Here is a 20998-nt window from a genome sequence, read left to right as displayed (position 1 = left end):
ACATCCCAGAAGCAACAGTGCTTTAAATATCCAATGGAAAGTCAGAGGCAGTGCACTGGCACGGGCTGCCCAGGGAGGTGGTGGAGTCACCATCCCTGCAGGTGCTCAAGAAAAGGGTAGACGTGGCACTGTGGGACATGGTTTAGTGGGCATGGTGATGATGGGTTGACGGTCGAACTAGATGATCTTGATGGCCTTTTCCAACCACAATGAGTCTATGATTCTATACAGGAAGACACAGATTGCAGTGTGGATATACTTTTTATACTGAATTGATTAAAATGTAAACACTCTATAAAAGTTCTCCCATCCCACACCTCTAGGAGTGGTTAGACTTCTAGAACAGTAAATCTTTATACCTCTCTACTTGGCAAATCAGTCAAACCCATAACTAATGAGAGCAATGGAATACCTGGAAACAGAATCAAAAAACTGTCCAATCTGCACTGTTCCATAGAGCAAAACTGCACTCATTATTCAAGAAGTTTTTCAATCTTGTCAATAAATCACAGGATGAAAAACAAGAGTGTGTAACAAATTACTTAGCCTTCCAGGCGCTTTTAATAGGTTTCCTCTTAAAAAAATCCACCTTGCTAATAAACTACATAATCATGATTCAAGAGACAGACAACTGGGTGAGTTTTTATTCTATTATAAAAGGCCAGAAAAGCAACAGTGGATCAGCAACTCCCCATAAAAAAAAAAAACTAAAATCATATGTAACAACTCAATGTTCACAAAACTTTGAACATTTATGAATATGGCAAGCTTTTCTTTTTTTTTTTTCCTTCAATCAGAAGAGACCACAAATACGGTCTCCATCACAGATCAGCAACATGGCTGAGGTTGGCAGAGACCCCCACAGGTCATCTGGCCTAACATCTGCTCAAGCAAGGCCACCCAGAGCAGCTTGCCAGCTCAGGTACAGACAGCTTCTGAACACCCCCAAGAATGGAGATATTACCATAATTTATGCAACGGAGCTTTCTTCCATACGGGAAAACTGCAGAGAATGTAAGCAATAAGCTTCACACTGAGAAAAACAGCTTCCCAATTGCATAAACAGTCTTTCCAATTGGGTAAACAATATTGCTGACAGCCATTTAGGTTAGTCAAATCCAGCACAGAATCTAAGGAATTACTGACCTATAAACAAGCTACATATCTTAACATCAAGATGGTGAATGCAACAGAATGCAAAAGAGGTACAGAAAAGGAAATTGTGATGTGAACTACTCTTACGCATTACAGCTGAGTCAGCATTAGCAAAAGGTGGCTTGGCATTCTTAGGCAACAGCTAAGTGAATCCTGGTTCCTATAGATCTGCAATAAAAATATTGCCAGAACACAACTGAAACAAAGCATGACAAATGATCAGCAATGTATCACTAATATACACATCTAGAAGCGTATGTAGAGTAGTATATCCAGTACAAGCATCTAGAACTGTCACTGACGATTTTCATAAAACGATTATAAAGTTAGCGCTCCTTTGCTTTAGTTTAATTTACTAACAGCTATAGGTGCTATTTCCAGTATTATGGAAATACTTTAAGTGTTTTACAGACTAAATATAAAGGTGCTAGACATATACAGCAACAAATGAGTTAGCTACGAACGACTTTTAACGTGACCAAAACAGAAAACACACTAAAGTACTATAGCCCAGAAGACACATTTGAAACAGTGGAAAAGTCAGAAATATAAAATGGCTCGGCAATTTGATCATTGAAACATCTTCATCGGTATAATCACCTCAGATTTTTCAGATTGCCTGTAATAGCATTGTTTATAAAGCTGTTATCTTCTGTTATTTCTGCTTACTATAGCCACTTTCAGAATCAGTATATTAAGTCAGATTTCTTCCTCCATCTCATCCTCTCCAAAATATAGTTTTCTGGATTCCCAGCAACAAAATGCAGCTCAAACAGTTGAAGTCAAATGTTTGACACCTCTAAGATCAAATTAAAATCTGTTTCATTAGCTCAAATGATTATGGCAGCTTCCTTACCTCCTTTGTGAAACTGCCATTTCCTTAACAAAGATGCTATCCATAATATAGCAGTAGATAATTAAGAAAGAGATTACTCAGGATGGCGTTGTTTATTTGACTAATGGAAACTCCAAAAACAAAAACAACCCACAACTCCTTCCTCCGCGGGCTGTCAGCAATAAAATCACGCTTATCTTGACAAATTCAGACCCAACAATTTCAAACATACTGGGTACAGAGTAAAGAAGCACACAGTCCTAAGATCACTAAACCAAGAGATTCAACTCTCTACAATCCAAGGTCCAGTGTGAGCTTGGGCTCAATTCTACCCAAACCCAATCGTTAAGTTAGGAGAAGATACTCTCACAGCTAAAGGCCACCAAATGTAAGAGGAAAAAAAAACCAAATTGCTGAGACAGTAACTTAACTCAGGAGAAAAGTACTGACACAAATAGGCATAAAATCCGCAGGAAAAAAAAAGTAGAGATGGAATGTGCCAACTCAGCTAGATTAAGAATTAACCCACTCACACTAGTAAAGGTGGCAAATACCTTACACATTCCCATGGGCAGGGACTCATGAGGCCATTAAGCACACCCATCCTCAGCAACAGCCAGGCAGACTGCCTTAGTCATGACATAATTGCTGTGCATCTCCTGCATGAAGAAACTGCATGCCAGAAGATGCTGAAACCAGAGACACAGCAGCTCTAGAGAGAAGGGCTCCATTTCTGAAGGTCAGAGCTTTGGCAAAAGTCAATCTCACTGCCACAGTTATGTATGGAAATAATACTAGAGTTAGAAGCTCTTTCCCAGTCAAGATGCGGCAACAAGCACCCAGACTAGGAAATGGAAGCTTAATTCCATCCTGTGGAGCCTATAAATATTCTATCACTTCTAGTTATTATCATTTTGGATTCCAGAAAGAAGCAAAGGGAGAAACAATAAAGCAAACAAAACATAATTTTGAGAAAGAGGCTTTGACAGCCCATTTAGCTTTCCTCCTTAAGAATTTCTTAGCTTTTATGGAGGCTTTTATTCATTTATGCTTCTCAAAGGTTAAATTTCAGTCATTCTTCATGCTTTAGAAGAAAATGAAGCAGTACTAGACACTTATCACCAGACTTCTCTTTTCGACACCACATCTAGCCTTTGAGGAAGAAAAAGGTCGAGATGGGTTGTCGGCAAAGGACATCAGATGTGAAAAACAGCATGGAAGAAAGGGACAAACATAGCTGAGGTATGCTTCTATCCAGCTCCTTCTACCTTCCTTCCCAGCTCCACAGGGTAGAAGAGATGCAGACGCTATTTTAGATGTTTCAAACCGCTCAGCCATTGGATAACACTTGCCACGTTAATAGCCCTGTTTTATTTCAAGTGCTGAAACACTAAACTGAAAACAGTAGGTTCAGATTGCTAAAAATAAATGACCCATTTATAAAAAGGAAAGGTAGAACAGAAACTGAAAATGAAGTATAAAAACAGAAACTACCTACCACATATTTCTTTGAACAGACTGATGTAGAATCACAGAATGACTTCTGTTGGAAGGGACTTAAAATCCATCTAGTTCCAACCTCTCTGCTACATGCAGGGAGGTCACCCAGCAGATCAGGCTGCCTGTGGCCCCATCCAACCTGGCCTTGAACATCTCCACGGAGAGGGCATCCACGGTTTCTCTGGGCAACTTGTTTCAGCCTCACCATCTTCTCAATGGAAAATTTCCCCCTGGAATCTAATCTGAATCTCCCCTCTTTCAGTTTAAAGCCACTCCCCCTTGTCCTGTCACTATCTACCCCTACAAAAAGTTGATTTCCCTCCTGCTTATAAGCTCCCTTTAAGTGCTTGAAGCTCACAATGAGGTCTCCCTAGAGTGTTCTCTTCTTCAGGCTGAAGAAGTCCAGCTCCTTCAGCCTGTCTTCATGGGACAGGTGCTCCAGCCATTTACTTACAAAGTTTTTTAAATCTCAGCATTCTATGTTAACCATTACGGAATCCACCTGAAAGCTGGAAAGATGAAGCTGTGCCCAACACACCTTAAATCAGTGTCTCATGGTACAATGGAAGAACCATACATAAGGTTTGTACATGATCCAGCATTTATCCTTAGGAGCAGAAATAGGGCAGATGGAAAAAAATGTATTACATTTAGGGAGTATTTAAAATGTTTATGCTTCCACATTTTCCAGCTAGTAGAACACTATACAACATTACACAGTTTGCTTTTTCCTAAAAATTTCATGTTATGAAGCCAGTAGGGTTCAAAACAAACCAGGATTTCCTGGGAACCAAGGAATAGTAATTATGACTTACTCAAAGATTACAAACACAACTTTGGAGCTGGACATGGTTGCTACTTTGTTTACTTATTGAAAGAAATTTTTATAGGAAAAAAACCACCAAAAACAAGGAAATGACTTTCTTCCTGTTAAACTCAATTGCATTTTAAATTTCTATGGGATCATCACCAGCAATTTATGGAGTAAAAAAAACTTGCACTGTTACATATCTTAATGGACAAGAACTGAGAATGGATCCAGTAATTCATGTCAATACTTGAACCCTTCAAAACCAGTAAAGGTGGCATTTTCTTTGCAGTGCCCGATGTTCCACCTGCAAGTGCTCCCGCGCATTACATTACCACTTGAAACGTCACATATTTCATTGAGCATAATCAGACAGGCACCTTGCCAAATTGACACAAATGTGTCAAGCCTCATTTTTCTTTGTAATAGCAGTAGACTGGATGATCTAGTTCCACTGTAGTATGACGGCCAGATGCTATTCTGGGTAAATTACATTTAAGGAGGGGAAAGAGGCTGTCAAGCAAACTACTAAGCATAACTGCAATAGCGCATCCATCCGAATAAAATTAGCAATCAAGTCATTCATAAAAAAATAAACATCAGAAATTACAGATATATTAAAAAAACAATAAACTAAGTGCCTGGGGTTCACATGCAGAGCGGTACTGAATCTCAATTTTTGTTGGTTCAGAAACACACACAGTAACAAAATCACCATTAGATATTTTACTTTGTGTCAATAAACTGTTCCCAAAGCCCACTCTAGCCAGCAAGCAGCCATCAACTGCTGCAGTGCCAACACAAGGCTGGGTAAAAGCCAGACTGATTCCAGATTCCATTCCACCAGTTCAGTTAGTTTTGGTGCTCTTCACATCAAGTTGTGCAAAGACTGATAAAACAGTGTTTTTTGATAGATTAAGGTTTCCGTTTGTTTTATTGTTGTCACTGGGTTTTGGTTTTCTTTGCTTTTGTTTTTGGGTGGGGGGGTCAGGGGGACATCTTCTGTGAGATTTTTTGTTTGCTTTTATCTTTTGTCTATTTGTTTTTAAAGACTCATTTTGTTATGAATATAGCTTGGAATTATTCCCTTTCCGTTTAAAAAGTTGAGGGCAAAAAAAAGCTGCAACAAGTTTATAATTTACAGTGGAAGTTGTTTGTAAAAACTCCCAATACAATATCAGTCACCTCATTAGCTGTGTATGTACAACTTTCAAACAAGTACTGAAATGACAGCAGCACCAATTGATTACCCACTTCACAGAGCAGTTCATATACTTAGATGATTCTGAAAGTAACGCCTCCTGTTTTTCTCCACGGAAACTACAAAAGATACAAAGAGCACAACAACACTATTTGATAGAGCACACTGTCAGCTGCAAAGCACTGTTTCTTAGCATTTTCACCACCATTAGCCATGCATTTTCTCCAGCAACGAACAAAAGCCTGCATGCCACAGTCAGCGAAATCTGCACCAGCAGAGGTGCCCCACTGTTGCTGTCGCCACTGCTGAAACCACCACCCACTGCCTCACTGGGCTCACATCTGCTGTTTGGTCTCCATAAACGTTCAGCAAGAGTCAGTGAATGTCAGTGGGTGCCAACATTTCACATGGAGGAATTCAGTGATGCACCTTTGCTTTATACACACTTCCATGTCAGATGCCATTTTGTCACACTGCCCCTCCACTGCCACCTGTCACACAGTGGAATACTGGTGGGAAGGTTCAACCTCTACTGCCAGATCACCAGCATCAGCCTCTGATGTCGTGGGCCAAAATAGGAGCGACTGCTTTCAGAGCAGCCCTCCTAAGTACCAGAGGTCAGTACAAAGCTTGGTAGGCTTCCACAGGTATCAGTCTCTCAAGATGAGGAAATTCGCAGACAGAAAACTGAAGAAAAAATAATCACTATTAAGAACATGCCTGCACTGCAATAACTAGTAACCTCCCATCCATCATCTGGGATGTGAATTACTATTTCCCCATACAAATAGGTAAGATGTTTATGCTAGAAGAACTTCTCATCTCACTGATCTGATTCACTTAGTATAATAGTAGATGCAACTTGGCTGGTTTAAACTACTTAATGTCAATATATGCAACAGTTCAGATTAATAACAGATTTAAAGTAATGTATTAGATAGAGGGATATAGTTAAAAAAATAGTTTAATTCATAAACAGCAAAGTCTCTCATTTGTTTCAACTTCCCCATTTACTGAGAAGTGGCTTTCTCAAAGATCTCATTAAGATATTAAATGGCCATGGATTCCACTGTCTAGAATGTGAAATTATTCACAAAGTATATAAGCTTGAATTATCTGTATGAAACTCTACCTCCGTAAAATCCAAATTCTATGATGCGGAAGAGTCCATTTATTCTTCTGCTATATTTTCTTCTCCAGATCATAGTGTATTGCAGTTCAGGATTCAATCCAAGAGGTATTGAATAATTTGGACAACACTTTCCACTCAAACAGAAACTGATGACAGCAGAACAGATGCCTTTAAGAGACTAAGGATTTGTGATTATAGCACTGGGAAAACAGACATACTTGCATCATCTGCAATTATTAAGTTTAGAGTAAAACAGTCCTCAGTGCTTTTAAGATAAACCTGATTAACAAGAGATTTTAAAGGTCACTAGAAACATGGTTCTCCGTCAAATTAGTTCACACCATTTTTTCTTCATGACTGTTTTATTTTTGAGACTTATAAAATGTTCTGTGAAATTCTGCAAATCTGAGTAAATTACTATTAACATACTAGACTCTTTTCTCCACTAACATTTACTAACATTTATTCAGAATCCCTCGTTATTTCTCACCTCCATAGATCTTGACCTATACTGTTGTATTCTGATCTCCCAAAACAGCCAGAAAAGTTCACCTGAATATAGAATAAAAGATTATCTGGATTTACCTACCAGAAAACATGGCTGCAGAATATGGATTCAACAGGCTAAAAAGGCTTTTGGGGCTCTGTATCACACAGGGCTGATGGGGTGGAGGAGATCCCATCGTATCTAGGAAAATAACTTCTTATTCTCTTAGAAGCCTCCCTCCCACTACTTTTGCCCTCCCAAACAAGTTCAGATTGTGGCAGGTGTTGTTTCAAGTTTTATTTTGAAATCACAAAGCATATCTAATTTCACCAAGCAATGAAAACAAGCAGGAACCTTGTGGTCCAGAAAGCCAGATCTGCATTACATTTTAAATACACTACAGAAAGAATGCAAGTATTCTAGAGCAAAAGAAGAGTCCCTAACTTCCATAACGAAAACAGTAAATACTGAAAATGCAGTAAATTCCTTAAGAGAGCAACATAACTTGAAAAATCTGCTGAGGAAATGGCACATTCTCTAAGTTCTTTTTAATAACAAACATGATCTTCCCCTTCCCAGGACTAAAGGGATATGCCACTCCCACAGATGAGGTGGCTTTCTCACCCTTTATGATTACCTTTGACTGGATCACAAGAATGTGAAATGGATTAGTGTGACTTACCACTGACAGTCACCTGCCTGTAAGTGGCCTGACTGTACACTTGAGCCGTTTGAACATGCCACCAGTTCCAGGAGAAGGGCAGTAACAAACTTCTGAGAAGGAGAACATTCCCAAGCAGCCTGCCTGTGTAAACTCCACGTGCCTTGCTGGCCTAGAAACTGCTAAACCTGAACGGTGATGAATACGACCTTATAAATGTCTTGCTGGCTCCTAACACCATATATTAAACGTGAGAATTACCGTTTTTGCTTACAGTTGTTAATAATCTTATTTAAGAGCTCTCAAGTCTTGATGCAGCAAGAAAGCACTTTCATCATACATACTCCCTTAAAGCTGTAAATAACTTTGTTTACAGCATATTTAGCAGGCTGCATAATTTTAAGCCAGATTAAAACCTCAGACTTTCTCCCTGTCCACTGTAAACCTCAATGGAGATGCTATGGCAAGAGGCTTGGGAAGCATAAACAACATCCTCCCGTGGCTTAAGAGGCAACTAGCAAGTAAAAGAAAGCACATGAAATATTAATTAAGCTAAGCAGAATACTATATAAAAGGTAATCCAGCTCATGAGTCTGCATCTTAAAAACATTTAAGAAACTGAAGGCAGCAAGGCAGAATCATAAATACAAATCAGTGTCTAGACAAACAAATGCAAGGAGCAGAACTAAAGTAGCCCAGCACTTCATGTATTAGCATCCTTTAGCTATCTGGACCAGTGTTGCCTACAATCTTTGTAACACATCCAGACAGACTGACCAGCGTAACTAATCAAGTTCCATGGATGATTCTTGAGCTCTTCCTTTCAACACTGTCCCTAATTACGGTCTCTCTTTCATACAACAATTAGATACGCACAAGATAAATAGACTTATTTATTCTGACAGGTCACTCTCCACTTTCCATAGAAATTACAGGGAAAAAAGATTGAACAAAGAAAAGAAGAGGGTCAACACTACAGGTGACCATACTGCACAATCTTAGACACTTAAGAGCAAAAGCTAAGGACACCTTAAAGAACAGCTTCCTACTTAGAACAGAAGGCTAACATATAGCCTATTGCACATCTTCTCAAAATGTTTAAGCTCTGGAAACACCAATGAACCTGGTCAGGTACTCAAAAAACACAACAACTGAGAAAGTTACTACAGAAAGCAATTCCCAAATTTGAGATCTTCAACTAAATCCAGAGAGATAACCAATCTAATAGATTTAGAGGGTCTACGAGTGAACACATGAACCTTCGTGATTTGCTCTGTACAAGAAACTAGATCAGACGACATAGGTGATACTCCACAGATCTCAAAGCTTTTCCAATTATTTTCCAACTATGAATTTGTATTCATGCTCAATACAGTAAGATAGTGAAATAAAATCTAATTGTTGAATTCTGAAATTCAAAGACAGAAGTCATATAGATGAAATCAGAGGTACATAATTACATGGTAAGTGCAGGCACTTTGAATAAGCTAAAATCATACGCTGCATTTAGAGCCCTCGGACTTTTTATTTCAAGGTTCAAGGAGGTATGGAAGGGTTATTTATTTTTCCCGTTGCTTGACTTTTAGTTTGTTGAACACTCCTCTTTTTACGAGCAATTAGCTTGCAAAAAAATCCCTAAATTTTAGTAATGAAGTGATAAAGTACTGAATTCAGACACATTACAGCATTCACTTGACTCCACAACTGGAAACAAAGGCAAAAGAACAAATCCCACAAGCTAAATTAAAACACATGCACTGAAGTTCCTGCTTTGTCTTTGCTGTGAGAAAGAACTGTCTATGTGTCAGACCAAGTTTCTCTGAATGTTCAAACTGTAGTAACAGTGCAGGATGGTGAAACAGACACTGATCACATTTTGTAGTTTACAGGTTTCTTGGGGAAGAACATCAGAAGCGAAACAAAGACATTTTCTAACCATCTCTAACGCAAAATATCAACATATACTTCTATAAAAATTCAGAGATAAGTTATGAAGTAATGAAATTTTTCTAAAACAAGTCTAAACTGAAAACACAGTGCCATAGTGCTCAACTATTTCAGATACAAACCAGTACCAAATTTTCCCCTACTCAAGCTGCAAGCAGTAAGATAAAAGAGCAGTAAAATCTTTACAAGATCTTCCCTCTTTTTTGCCAACATTAAGTTTCCATTCAATTGCTTCAAAATTGTATGCACATGCAACAGGACTTCACCAAATTTGTAATTAGATTTACATACACTTGCTGTAAGGAAGCAAAACCCTGCAACTTGGATCTAGCAAAGAAACATTGGAATGTTTGTATTTAGTATATTATACTCACAACAGCAGAAAATGGAAGAACTCTCCAGGCACAGCATGCCCACATTGGTTACTACTGCCTATACTGCTGCAAACACCATGAAGAAACCAACACTTATGCTACAATTCTTTGGAGATTTTCATCTACAAAATTTCAAAGTGCTGCTGCTTCCCACCCACTAGCTGGCCTACATCCAGCAAGCAGGCTTTCTGCAGTTTTCCCACGCCTAATTGTTTTCCAGGATGCATACAAAGCATCGATCATGCAGAGAATGTGTTGTTTCTTTCTTTTTAATGGAAAGGATAAGAACTGCAGAATGAGCTCTCAACTGCTTTCTTCCATGATGCAAGAAATGCTTTGTCAAACTGGAGTACAGCACCATAACTTGAAGAAAGAAGCACTCTACATCTGATGTAGGCTGTTAAGCAGATGGGGGGGGAGGAGGAAGGACATCTATACAGATGGTCTGGAATTTGCATTTTGTAATTCAAAGATGAAAGCATTTCTCAGCCTACTACATGCACTTATTTAAGCACAACCTTGTGAAATAAGACAAGAGGGTACTTCCGCTTCCATTGCGCAATACAACTTCAGGAAAAATTCAAGCTTAAGGGTATAACGTGGAAGAAATCTAAGGAAATCATACTTCCGCAAGTCTCCAAACACCAGCATCACTTCTCAACACTATACTCAAAATGGAGTCCAGACCAGAAAATAACAAGAGATTACTAAAAGCTCCAACTGAAAAAGGTTGCTGCAACTGCTCTTGCAAAAGCTTTATTAGTTAAGACTGAGGCAAGACAGAACTTCTCTGCACTAGGAATACAAGCTGTTTCTGACCCCTAACTTGGAATGCACTCTTCCTGTGCTTTTCAGCTCCACCAGGATCACCAGGAAGACCCACCTCTCCCGCACCCTAGAAGCCCTTTCTTCTCTACGAAGCACCTCAGCTTGCACTTGACACCCATGTTGTACACACATTGTGCAGTCTCCTCTGATAACATCATGTAAAGGGAAACTGAATGGACTATGAGTTTAGCCCCAGAGGCTACAGCAGATTCCGAATTTTCAGGGGAAAAAGCGAGTTCTCTGAATCACAATATCCAATACTTGTAGTTGTACTAATGATCTGTGTCTCCAGAACATGCAGGGGGAGAACAGCAGAAGCTGGCTTTACCCAGGTTTCTACTTGATGGCACAGCAAAGGATGACAGGAGACACTGATCCCACTGAGTAATAGAGGTTAGGTTTTCTCCTCTACCCACGTTTATGTCTAATTAAGCCACACAGACCGCAGAAGGTAAAGGGAGCCAAAGGAAGCATATTAAGTCTTTCAAATTTCTTTCAAATTAAGAAGAGTAGCAAGATTTCAAAGCATAAGGAAGCTCCTCACGATCATTTTTATTACTTACACCTCTGAGGGGTACAGCAGTAGCAGCTACTGTCCTTAGAGGTAATGAGAAATCAAGCAACAACAAATGCTTTTAAACTATTGCCACCCAGCTGCTGACCCACAGCTGGCCGTAACAAACTGCTGAGCTTATCATTTCTGCCTGACACAGAAACCAACATACCTTAGCTTCACAGGAACAGGTGTGATTTACACCAATCCGTACCCACTCACACAGCAAGGCCAAGGCAGAGCAGCGGTCAACTGCATTAATGGCACCTGCTATCAAGCTGTCGACAAGAGAGCAATCTTTTTTTTTTTTATGCACAGGCAGGAATCATGATTTGAAGAAACACACAGCAATTCAGAAGCTCAACACACAGCTGCGCAAGTTTCTTATTGAAGATAATTTTTTTTTTTTAATCTAATATATTGATATCACAGGGCCTCTACATTCTCATTTGATTACATTAAATGCCAAGAAACCATAATGTTTTAGTTTGGCTCCAAAGCCATTTTTCAGGCAGTACTGAAGAATAAATTACCTAAAATAGTAGGAAAGAAACTGAGGAGTGAGAAGCAGCTTAAGCATTTGTTGTTTTCTCATTGTTGGTTGGTTATTTTCTTGGTTTTCTTTTTTTGTGGAAGGGAAGATGTAGAAGTGTGCCGCATGGTGTTAAACAACTGTCATTTCTCCCAGATTCTGAATGACAGAAGTTTGTCTGGCAAAGATGTAGCTGTCTTCAAAGTTGTACTTCTCTCATTCTGGACCTTCTGCAATATCCTACTTGAAACAGAAATTAATCGGGTGGAAACAAGATTGATTTTTAAGAAGCATGGGTGTGAACATATCTTCACAAGTCCTCACCGTTTCCTCACCAAGGCAACATTTTGCAATACACACCTTTCCAACGTGCCGATGCATTAGCCTGGAAGAACATGTGAAGAGCTTCCCTTGAAACGTATGCCTAAAAATAAGCATTAGCTTGCAGCCCCTCCAACACCCAAAATATCAGTTCCATCTTTATTTTGGTTTTAATTATCTTATTACATGAAAGCTGTTTCTCTATGGATGATAGGTGAGGTCACTGCAATTCTTGAACAAATACTACATCAAAAACGGAGCAGGGGTTTCCCTCTTCTTCTGGATGACAGGGGATGAGGGAAGAAAAACAGCAGTCAAAGAAAATTGGCTAATAGAAGATGTAAAGCTAATGTCACCAAGAGGTATCCACCTCTGTTGCTATTACAATGGCAGCAGTAATAATAACACTCAAGAATGTCAAGGGGATCCAGGGGATGAGGTAGGAAAGCAATGCGAGGGAATACAAAAAAGGTTGAGTGAGAACTCTTAATTGCACACCCAATACCAATGCACAGCTGGGTGACAACTACCTACCTACATCCTCACTATGTTTTGCTAGAAGATACAAATACAAATACTCTCCAACAAACCACAAAGCTCAGAAATTAAAGAGGAGGGGAAAAAATGAGCATTAAAGTACTATAACCTACATCCCAGGAAAGCAGCCTAACTATTTGTTTTGGGTTTGGTTGTTCGTTTTTTTTTGTTGTTTTAGCATTTGATAGAGGTCAATACCAGCTGTCACCGAAGAAACTTTTCCTTAATCACTAAACAAATACACCTGTCACTTCATGATAAAGTGCATACCTCATATAAATGACGTTTGATCCGGTTTCTTCTAAAGTCCCACAGTTCTTGGAAAAAGCTTATCAATTTATTGTTACGCTTTACATCACACTGCACGCATTCTGCAGTAACCCAGTAGGTTATTCTACCTCGATCTTTTACTTCAACTCCTTCATACTATCCAAAAAGTAACACCTACAGAGCAGTTGATGTTCGGCTTTGCTCCTTGACAGTAAGCTGAACTAAGTTCTTCATCCCAAACTAAGTTATCTAGAAGATCCTTTGCTTTCTAAGAATACTGTCAAGATCCCCTCAGTCCAGGAGCAGTAACAGAACGCTGAACATACCAGTAGGCAATTGCTTTCCTTTACAGGACAACAGTCACCATGCCAACCCCACATGAGCAAATATCTATTGATAACACTATCAGGTAACAAGCCAATGAAGTTGCTCCAGAAGGAAAGTACATAACCTTGCCTCCCAATGCATACAGCAGGGTTACCACAAGCATCTTGTAAGCAGGCAGGATTTTTAAGTAGTTAAGAGATGCTTAACATATTCTAGTGGATTGCAGGACTTCAATAATAGGAATAATACCTATTTTTGCTCAAATACAGCACAAAAGGTAATCATAAAATCTGCAAGTGACAGAGACAACTCTGGATGGGGGTGGGGAAAAGTACATATTCACAGCTTATAGAGGAACTATAGGAGAGTCAACCAATGACACAGTAACTACAGCTTTCAATGTTTATTTGGACTCTGGTTTTAACTTACTATCAGAGCTAAGCACATTTTGTTTATCTGTGCATGAAATAAAACTTGTATATACTCACAGCTTCAGAAATCACACTTAAGAAGCAACCCTGAAAAGAATCCACATAAGTAGGTTAATCTGGAGCATCACTTCAGAACTGCCAGCGGTAACAAACTCCTTTTTCTATGGCCCATCTACTGGGCAACATGAGGTACAACAGCCACAGCTGGAGTTTAGAAAATTGCTGCTGAACACATTTTTGTTTCATCTGTCATCTATTTGAAAACCTAATTTTGACTGTTTTGTTTCATCTCTCTGCTATTTTAGAACTTGATTTTGACAGTATATGCTAACGTGACCGGGGAAACTAAGAAATGAGATCACCACAAAAAAAAAAAAGACACTGAAAGATGAGAACTTCAAAGGTATATTTAGAGAACACCAAAGCCCATGTTTTGTGCAACATTTAACCGCACCAACAATCAACACCACAGACAAAAAGAGGTCTTGTTAAATATTAAGAATCCATGCCCTTTCAGTCAGCGAGAAAGGGCTCATGATAAACTCTCCATGTCATCCAACAGCACAGATGCCGTGAGGAAAAATGTCACAGCATTCAGGTAGCCCTTGTAACCCATGAGACATTAACAGAAAGAGGCAATTACACCCCTCCCTTTTAATCTACAGAGATAACCTTCAAATAATTCTAATATCATGTCAGTGGGATTTATTTTAAACAGTTCTTGAAAGAATACTACTAGCTTAAGTAACTTTTCCTTAAATTCCACTGTATTGAAATACTGAAGAGCACATATTCAATCACCCATTGTCACCACATTTTCAACATCTTTGACAGTGAGGAGAGATCTTACTCAGGCACAAAGGGGTGATTTAAGCAATTAAAGTGTATTTGAAGCAAATATACCACAAAACCTGCATTTAAGTGTTTGAATCTCAGTTTTGAAGACAGCTCCGTGTAACCCAGTCTTGAACACTGAGACACTTGCACTGCACAAGCCTCAGGTGGCCCCAAAAAGCCACCACCACCACAGCATTGATCGCTGGTACCCTTAACTACTATTTTTTTTTTTGGCGATTTCTACACACTAACACAATTAAGACGACTCAACCGCATAAGCCTCCAACTGCTTGGAGTAACATTATAACAATGGATTTTAAGGGCTAGAAAGGATGGCTATGCCTTCTACACTAGCTCAACATCCTCCTGCACATCATAGTCTGATAGATTTCACGCTGCAGCTCTTAGGCTTTACCACATGAGAGTTCAATTTATACTATTCACCAACAAGCTGGTGTCTTGAGCAAGCAAGTAAAACCTACTGAAAAGATGAAGCAGTTTTGAAGTCACATAGGCTTTCTCCCCACATACCATAATGTAACCCCCCCCCCCTTTCCCCCGCGACTGATACCGGTTATTGACTAGAGTGAGAAAATAACCACTCAGTCACTGAAGAAGAGCTCGCATTTAGCCTTGCAGTCCTCACTAGCCAGAAGGCTACAACTGAAATCACCTTGGGGAAAAAAAAAAAAAAAAAAAGAGATGGCTACATACATCCAGAGAACACGAGGACAGACAGAAAAGCACCCAGAAATTAATACACGTTGAAAAGACGTAAGAACGATGGAGAAAACAGGAAACACGCGAAAGGCTCTTGCTTTTCACGGCCACATCCACGGAACATCTCTAGCTGACAGTCCGACAGCTTCACGGCAAGAAGCCCTAACTTTTCCATCCGCCAAACAAAAGAAGACCTCATCCTCAGAGGGGGAGTCGTGAAGAACACGAGAAGCCCGCAGCCGGGGCCCTCCGTACCGCGGTGTCCCCAGCCCAGCCCCGCAGCCCGCGGGCACCCACCTGTGCCGGTGCTCGTCGTGCCCCTGCCCGTGGATCAGGAAGCCTCCCAGGTGCTTGCCCCCCTTGCTGGTGTCCACGTGAGGGATGAGCACGTCCTCCAGCCCCAGGTCAAAGCGCTTGTGCTTCGAGGAGTCGGGCAGGAAGAAGAACGCCCCGAAGCACAGCGTGATGAAGGCACTCAGGATAAGGAGCAGGATGAATTTCTCCGACAGTCTCAGGGTAGCCCTGTGGTGCGGGAAGGACGACGCGCCCAGGTTGAGGGCGGGCAGCCTGCGCCCGGCCAGAGGCAGCAAGGCGGGAGCGCTCATCCTGCCGCTCACGGCCGCCCCGCGGGGCGCCCCGCTTCCTTTCTTCCCCGCTTGGCTCTCCGCTGCTCCGGGGCCCGTGGCCGAGTCCCGCTCCGCTCCCGGCCGAGCTGGCCTCTGCCCCGCCGCGCGGGCGTGCCGCTGCTCGGCGAAGGGCGTGGGGCGCTTCTCCGTGGGAGCGGGAGGCGCGCGCGGCCGCGGATCTCGCTTGCTATTGTGTTTCCCCGCGGGGGCTGGCGGCGGGCGGGGAGGAGCGGCAGCGCCGTGGGGTCGGTCCGTGCCGCCCCGCTCCCCGGGCTCCCGTCAGCCGGCCGGGGTCACGGAGGGTCAGCGTCCGGGTGCCCCGGGTCACTGCTTCAGCCCGTCGAGCAATCCCTCGGTGCCGAAGAAAATGAAATAGTGCTTTAGAGGATTGCATGCTTCCTGAAGCGCGGGTGAACCCTCGTTAGGGTGCTGCTCTTCCTCCCGCTGAGGAAGGGTTTTGTCTGGATGCCGAGGGCTAAAGCTTTCCGTGAGCTGATGATGCTCAGCAGCATGCCAGGCTGGTGTTGTGCTGCTGGAAGGTGCCGCTTTGGCCTGGGACAAGGCTGGGTCTTGGCTGGAGCTGCCTGATGCTGTGCCCTATTCCAGGAAGGGCTCCTGGCTTCGGCTGAGTACTTCAGAATGTAGCAGCAAGTGTAGCTCTGGTGGCAGCACAGTCTTGGGGTGAAGGGGTTTGACATCTAGAGCTGTGAGTAACTGTAACTCTAAGTTTCTACCGCAGTCTTTATTAAAAGGCTCAGAGAAGAGCGTTATTTCCAAGGTGGTTTGGTAGAACCAATATCACTTATTCTGTGAGAGTATGGACCTTGACCCCAGGAAATNGAGCGGGCTGCGAGGGGCTCGGCCTGGCGTGCGGCGCCGCTCTGCCCGCGTCTCCTGAACCGGGCCGGGCGGAGGCTCATCCCCGCCGCCTCGCTGCGAACGGCGAGCGACGCCGGTACGGCCGCCGCAATTGCACTCTGGACCCGCTCCTCGCTTCCCTGCGCCTGCGCGAAAGCGGCAAGCGGCGCAGGCGCGATGGGAAAAGCGAGGACTCCGGGAAGACGCTGCCAACGCCGCCCCGCCCCCTCGGCGGGAGGGGAGGGGCGAGGGGAGGGGTCCGGCAGTGTTGGGGCTGTCTGAGGACTGTGGGCGGCGGGTGGCTTCTGGTGGCCGTCGGTGTAGTGGCCTGGCTTGTCCGAGTGTTTGCGTCTCACCGCGCCGCTGCGGCAGAGCTCGCCTTCGTCCGGGCCGCATCGAGAAACCAGAAAGCTTCAGACAAGTGGGAATGGTGGGGCAGGAGTGCTGTGAGAGCGATGGGGTGACGGGCAGAAAGTTACAGTCGCACAGTTGGGGCTGGCAGAGTCCTTGGGGTCCATCTGGCGCAAGCCCCCCAACAGCAGGGACACCCACAGCAGGGTGCCCAGGCCCACGTCCAGGTGACTTCTGGAGATCTCTGAGGAGGAGATCCCACAGCCTCTCTGCTCAACCTGTGCCAGTGCTCCATCACCCGCGCAGCACAGCAGTGCTTCCTGGTGTTCAGAGGGAACCTCCTGTGTCCCAGTTTGTGCCCATTGCCTCGTGTCTTGGCACTGGGCAACACTGAAAAGAGCCTGGGTCTGTCCTCTGTGTACCCTCCCGTCAGATGTTTGTGGATGTTGATGAGATACCCCTGAGCCTCCTCCAGGCTGAACAGCCTCTGTCAGCCTCTCATCACAAGAGAGGTGCTCCACGCCCTTCAGCATCTTGGTAGCTCTGTTTTGGACTCTTCTTGAGTATGTCCATGTCCCTCTGGTACTGGGGGACCCAGAATTGGATCCAGTGCTCCTGGTGTGGCCTCACCAACACTGAACAGAGGGGAGGGATCACCTACCTCCACCTGCTGGCAGTGCTCTGCCTCAAGCAGCCAAGAACACCACTAGCCTTTGCTGCAAGGTCACGTTCCTGGCTCATGCTCAGCTTGGTGTCCAGCAGGACTCTCAGGTCCTTTTCAGCAAAACTGTTTTCTGGCCAGGCAGCTCCTATGCAAAAGACTTTTTCCTCCGAAATCCACAATAGTGCATTTAAAGATGGAAAAAATTACTTCCTCTATAGGATGGATGAGGTGAAGACACTGTACATGGGAATACCAACTGTAGTACTTTACCTTAGAGTTAGCAAGGAAAACATTCAGTCCCCAAAACAAAATTGGAAATATACCTGAGTTACCTTCTACAAATACAAATACATGACCCTACTTCCCTGCGCAGGTATGCATCCCTACCTGCGTGCATGCCCAAGTCCAAGTTCCTTGTGAAGGGTTTTATACAAAACTCAATAGGAAGGTAAAGTAAAAGCCTGCAGAAGATGGCTGCAAGGCCATATTCAGAGGAGTTAAAAGAGCAATAGCAAGTCCATAACTTTTGGAGACAAGTTACAACTTGTCTCTTTTCAAAGTAGGGTGTTTTTAGAATTTAACAAAATCGCTGGAGCCTTGAGTACTCCCAGTTTATATTACAGAGTGGGCTGTGCTTAGTGAGCTCAGCAGAAGAGGATGAATCACAGCCAAAGAAACAGAGAGCCCAGCCTGAAGAAGTGCAGTTACCTGGGCTGGAGAGGACTTCCAAGGTGTACAGCAGCATCCCAGGTTGAGGAATTATGTTGGCATGTGAAAAAATATCCCAAGTCAAGAAGGACATGCTGCGTTAATGAAGGCTAGTGCTCAACTTCTGGTCTCAGTATGGTTATACTGTGGAAATAATCCTTCAGGAGTTGGGACAACTCCAGGGAGGGAAAACAGCTCAGCTAATTGAAAAACCTGAATGGTCAAATGTAGTGGCACAAGTGTGGGAGGGTGGGTCAAAAATATCCAGATCAATAAACATTGTCATTCAGGTTACCTGAAGTTAACGGATCAAGGTGAAGGAGACCATCTTCTACATGAGACTAGTTCTTCTCAAGTCAGTCCCTGTGTCCTCACATCCAAGCTCTGACTCGCACCTTGCTGGGTCTTTTTTGCAGAGTATGCCAGGGATAATGGCCTTTCCCATATGTTCACCCAGCTGCACTTTTCCATCAGTTGATATTCTTGCTTTCTGTATGCTGTTTTTTGCTATCTGAACCTATAACAATGCTGTGCAGGAGACAGATGGACCCTGGTCACTAATCTTATGCTAGTCAAAAATGGGAAGAAAGTGTGAAACTCTGCTGTGAAGTGGTAAAAATTAAAGAGACAGTGTGGGCCAGAGATACAAGAGAAAGAGCATAAATGAGAAGATCAGTAAAAGCTACAACAATGCACTCCAACCAGCACAGCAGCTAAACATAACATTTTTTGTTGTTACTCAGGATTGGCTGTGGTAGATCAACAGGTTTCAATTGACCTTTTGGCCATTTCATCTGTCTTCTAGCTTTGATCTGGTGAAGCCAAATATCTTCACATATGTTCCCATCTTCACTTGTTAAATTGCTTATTACAAGTCTGAAAAAAATAGATCAGTCCATGACTTTTGTTCGTCAGTATTTTTGCCCTTTACTTCACTCTTCTCTGCCAGCTGCTAGTTTTTCTTTAGCTTTGTAGTCTTTAAAAGACTCAGCAGAAGCTTCCAATTTCTTTACAAAATGTTTCTGCATGTTTAGCTCATTGCGAGGAAGTGACATTCCTGTAGGCTTTAGAGTTTATGACGACCTTTCCAAATTCTAAAGCATCTGTGTCTAAACTATAATAAAGTTTTTCTTCAATTTTGTGCATATTTTGACTTCCCTTCTCTCACCAAAGTCTACAAGTCATTTTTCATCCTTTGATTCTGTCTACGGGGTAATATGCATATCCCTGTAAGCCTGCCAGTGATTTTCCACACTGCAGTAGTGTTGCTCTGTAGCTGAACAACATTAAATATAGAATGATATTGAATTAGCTGTTTTCATGAGCCTCTGATACATTATATAGGTTCTGCATCTGTTAGTGTTTTCTCAGAAATGCTCAGAACTTTCTCACAAATGCCTTGTGCTGAAACCTAAAGGTTTTCATAAGAACCAGGAATTTCCAGTGTTCACTTTGTTGTCTTTGATTACTTATGTAACTGGGAGCTTGAAGTACAAAAGTGCTTGCTCATCAGCACTGAAGTCACTTCATTTCCACAAGCCAACATTTCTGGAGACTTAATAGGATAGTTCACATTTCCCAAAGGTAGAAAATGTAAGTCTGATTTTCCTGTGACAGTCAGATGGCTCAGATGATATTCTTATATTCTTTTTTTGTTCTTGAAATGATCAGAATGATCCCATTAAGCATCACAATTTGGGCACATCATCTTCCGTCATTATTTTCAAAGCTTCTTTTTTCAGTTTTCTCCCAGATATTTTCCAGGTTTTCCTCTGTTCCCAAAGTTCTAAGGCAAATCTGACAGAGCTCAAAATAGCATCCAAACTGACTGTGACTGGACTCCAGAGAGCATACTCTTCATGAAATTTAGTCTCTAGTGGTTCCTGTGACTCTTTCTTCATGTTTCTCATGCCATCCCTCCAATCATCATTGCTTTGGAAAAGACTCCATCCAAGCTTTTCCACAGGACATTGTGTTTGGGCCACTTTCTTCTCTTTATATACATGCTCCCCGTGCTGTTGAACATGCATAAATATATATTTAACTATTATTTCCGTATAGTCGGTCCACAAATCTACCTCTCCAATTCAGATCCCATTTTGTTCCAAACACCACTTACCCTTATACCTGCATGATGAAAGCTAGTCTTTGTTCACCCTCAATGTGGCTATAGTGGGATGATTAACGCTGCCCTAATCCCATTCTCCTACTTCCTTGCTTGGTCAAGGTAGAGAATATAATTTTCTCTTAATTCGAGCTCGTGGCCCATTCATGGTCTTCTGCTCTGAAATGCCCCTATATCCTCACATCCTTGCTCTGAATCACACCTTGTTGA

General features: G+C 42.3%; 1 protein-coding gene across 1 annotated transcript in view; it reads right to left on the bottom strand.

Moving 5' to 3' along the window:
• Positions 1-16089, bottom strand: part of MAN1A2 (mannosidase alpha class 1A member 2) — a 143887-nt gene extending 127798 nt beyond the window's left edge. The window contains exon 1 of the mRNA XM_021396810.1: positions 15754-16089. Coding sequence (XP_021252485.1) covers positions 15754-16061 — 308 coding nt within the window. The 5' untranslated portion in view covers positions 16062-16089. The remainder of the gene's footprint in view (positions 1-15753) is intronic.

Source organism: Numida meleagris, chromosome 1, assembly GCF_002078875.1.
Source record: "Numida meleagris isolate 19003 breed g44 Domestic line chromosome 1, NumMel1.0, whole genome shotgun sequence".
Classification (NCBI taxonomy): Eukaryota; Metazoa; Chordata; class Aves; order Galliformes; family Numididae; genus Numida; species Numida meleagris.
The sequence above is the reverse complement of the archived record's forward strand: the minus strand, read 5'-3'. Positions and strand labels throughout refer to the sequence as shown.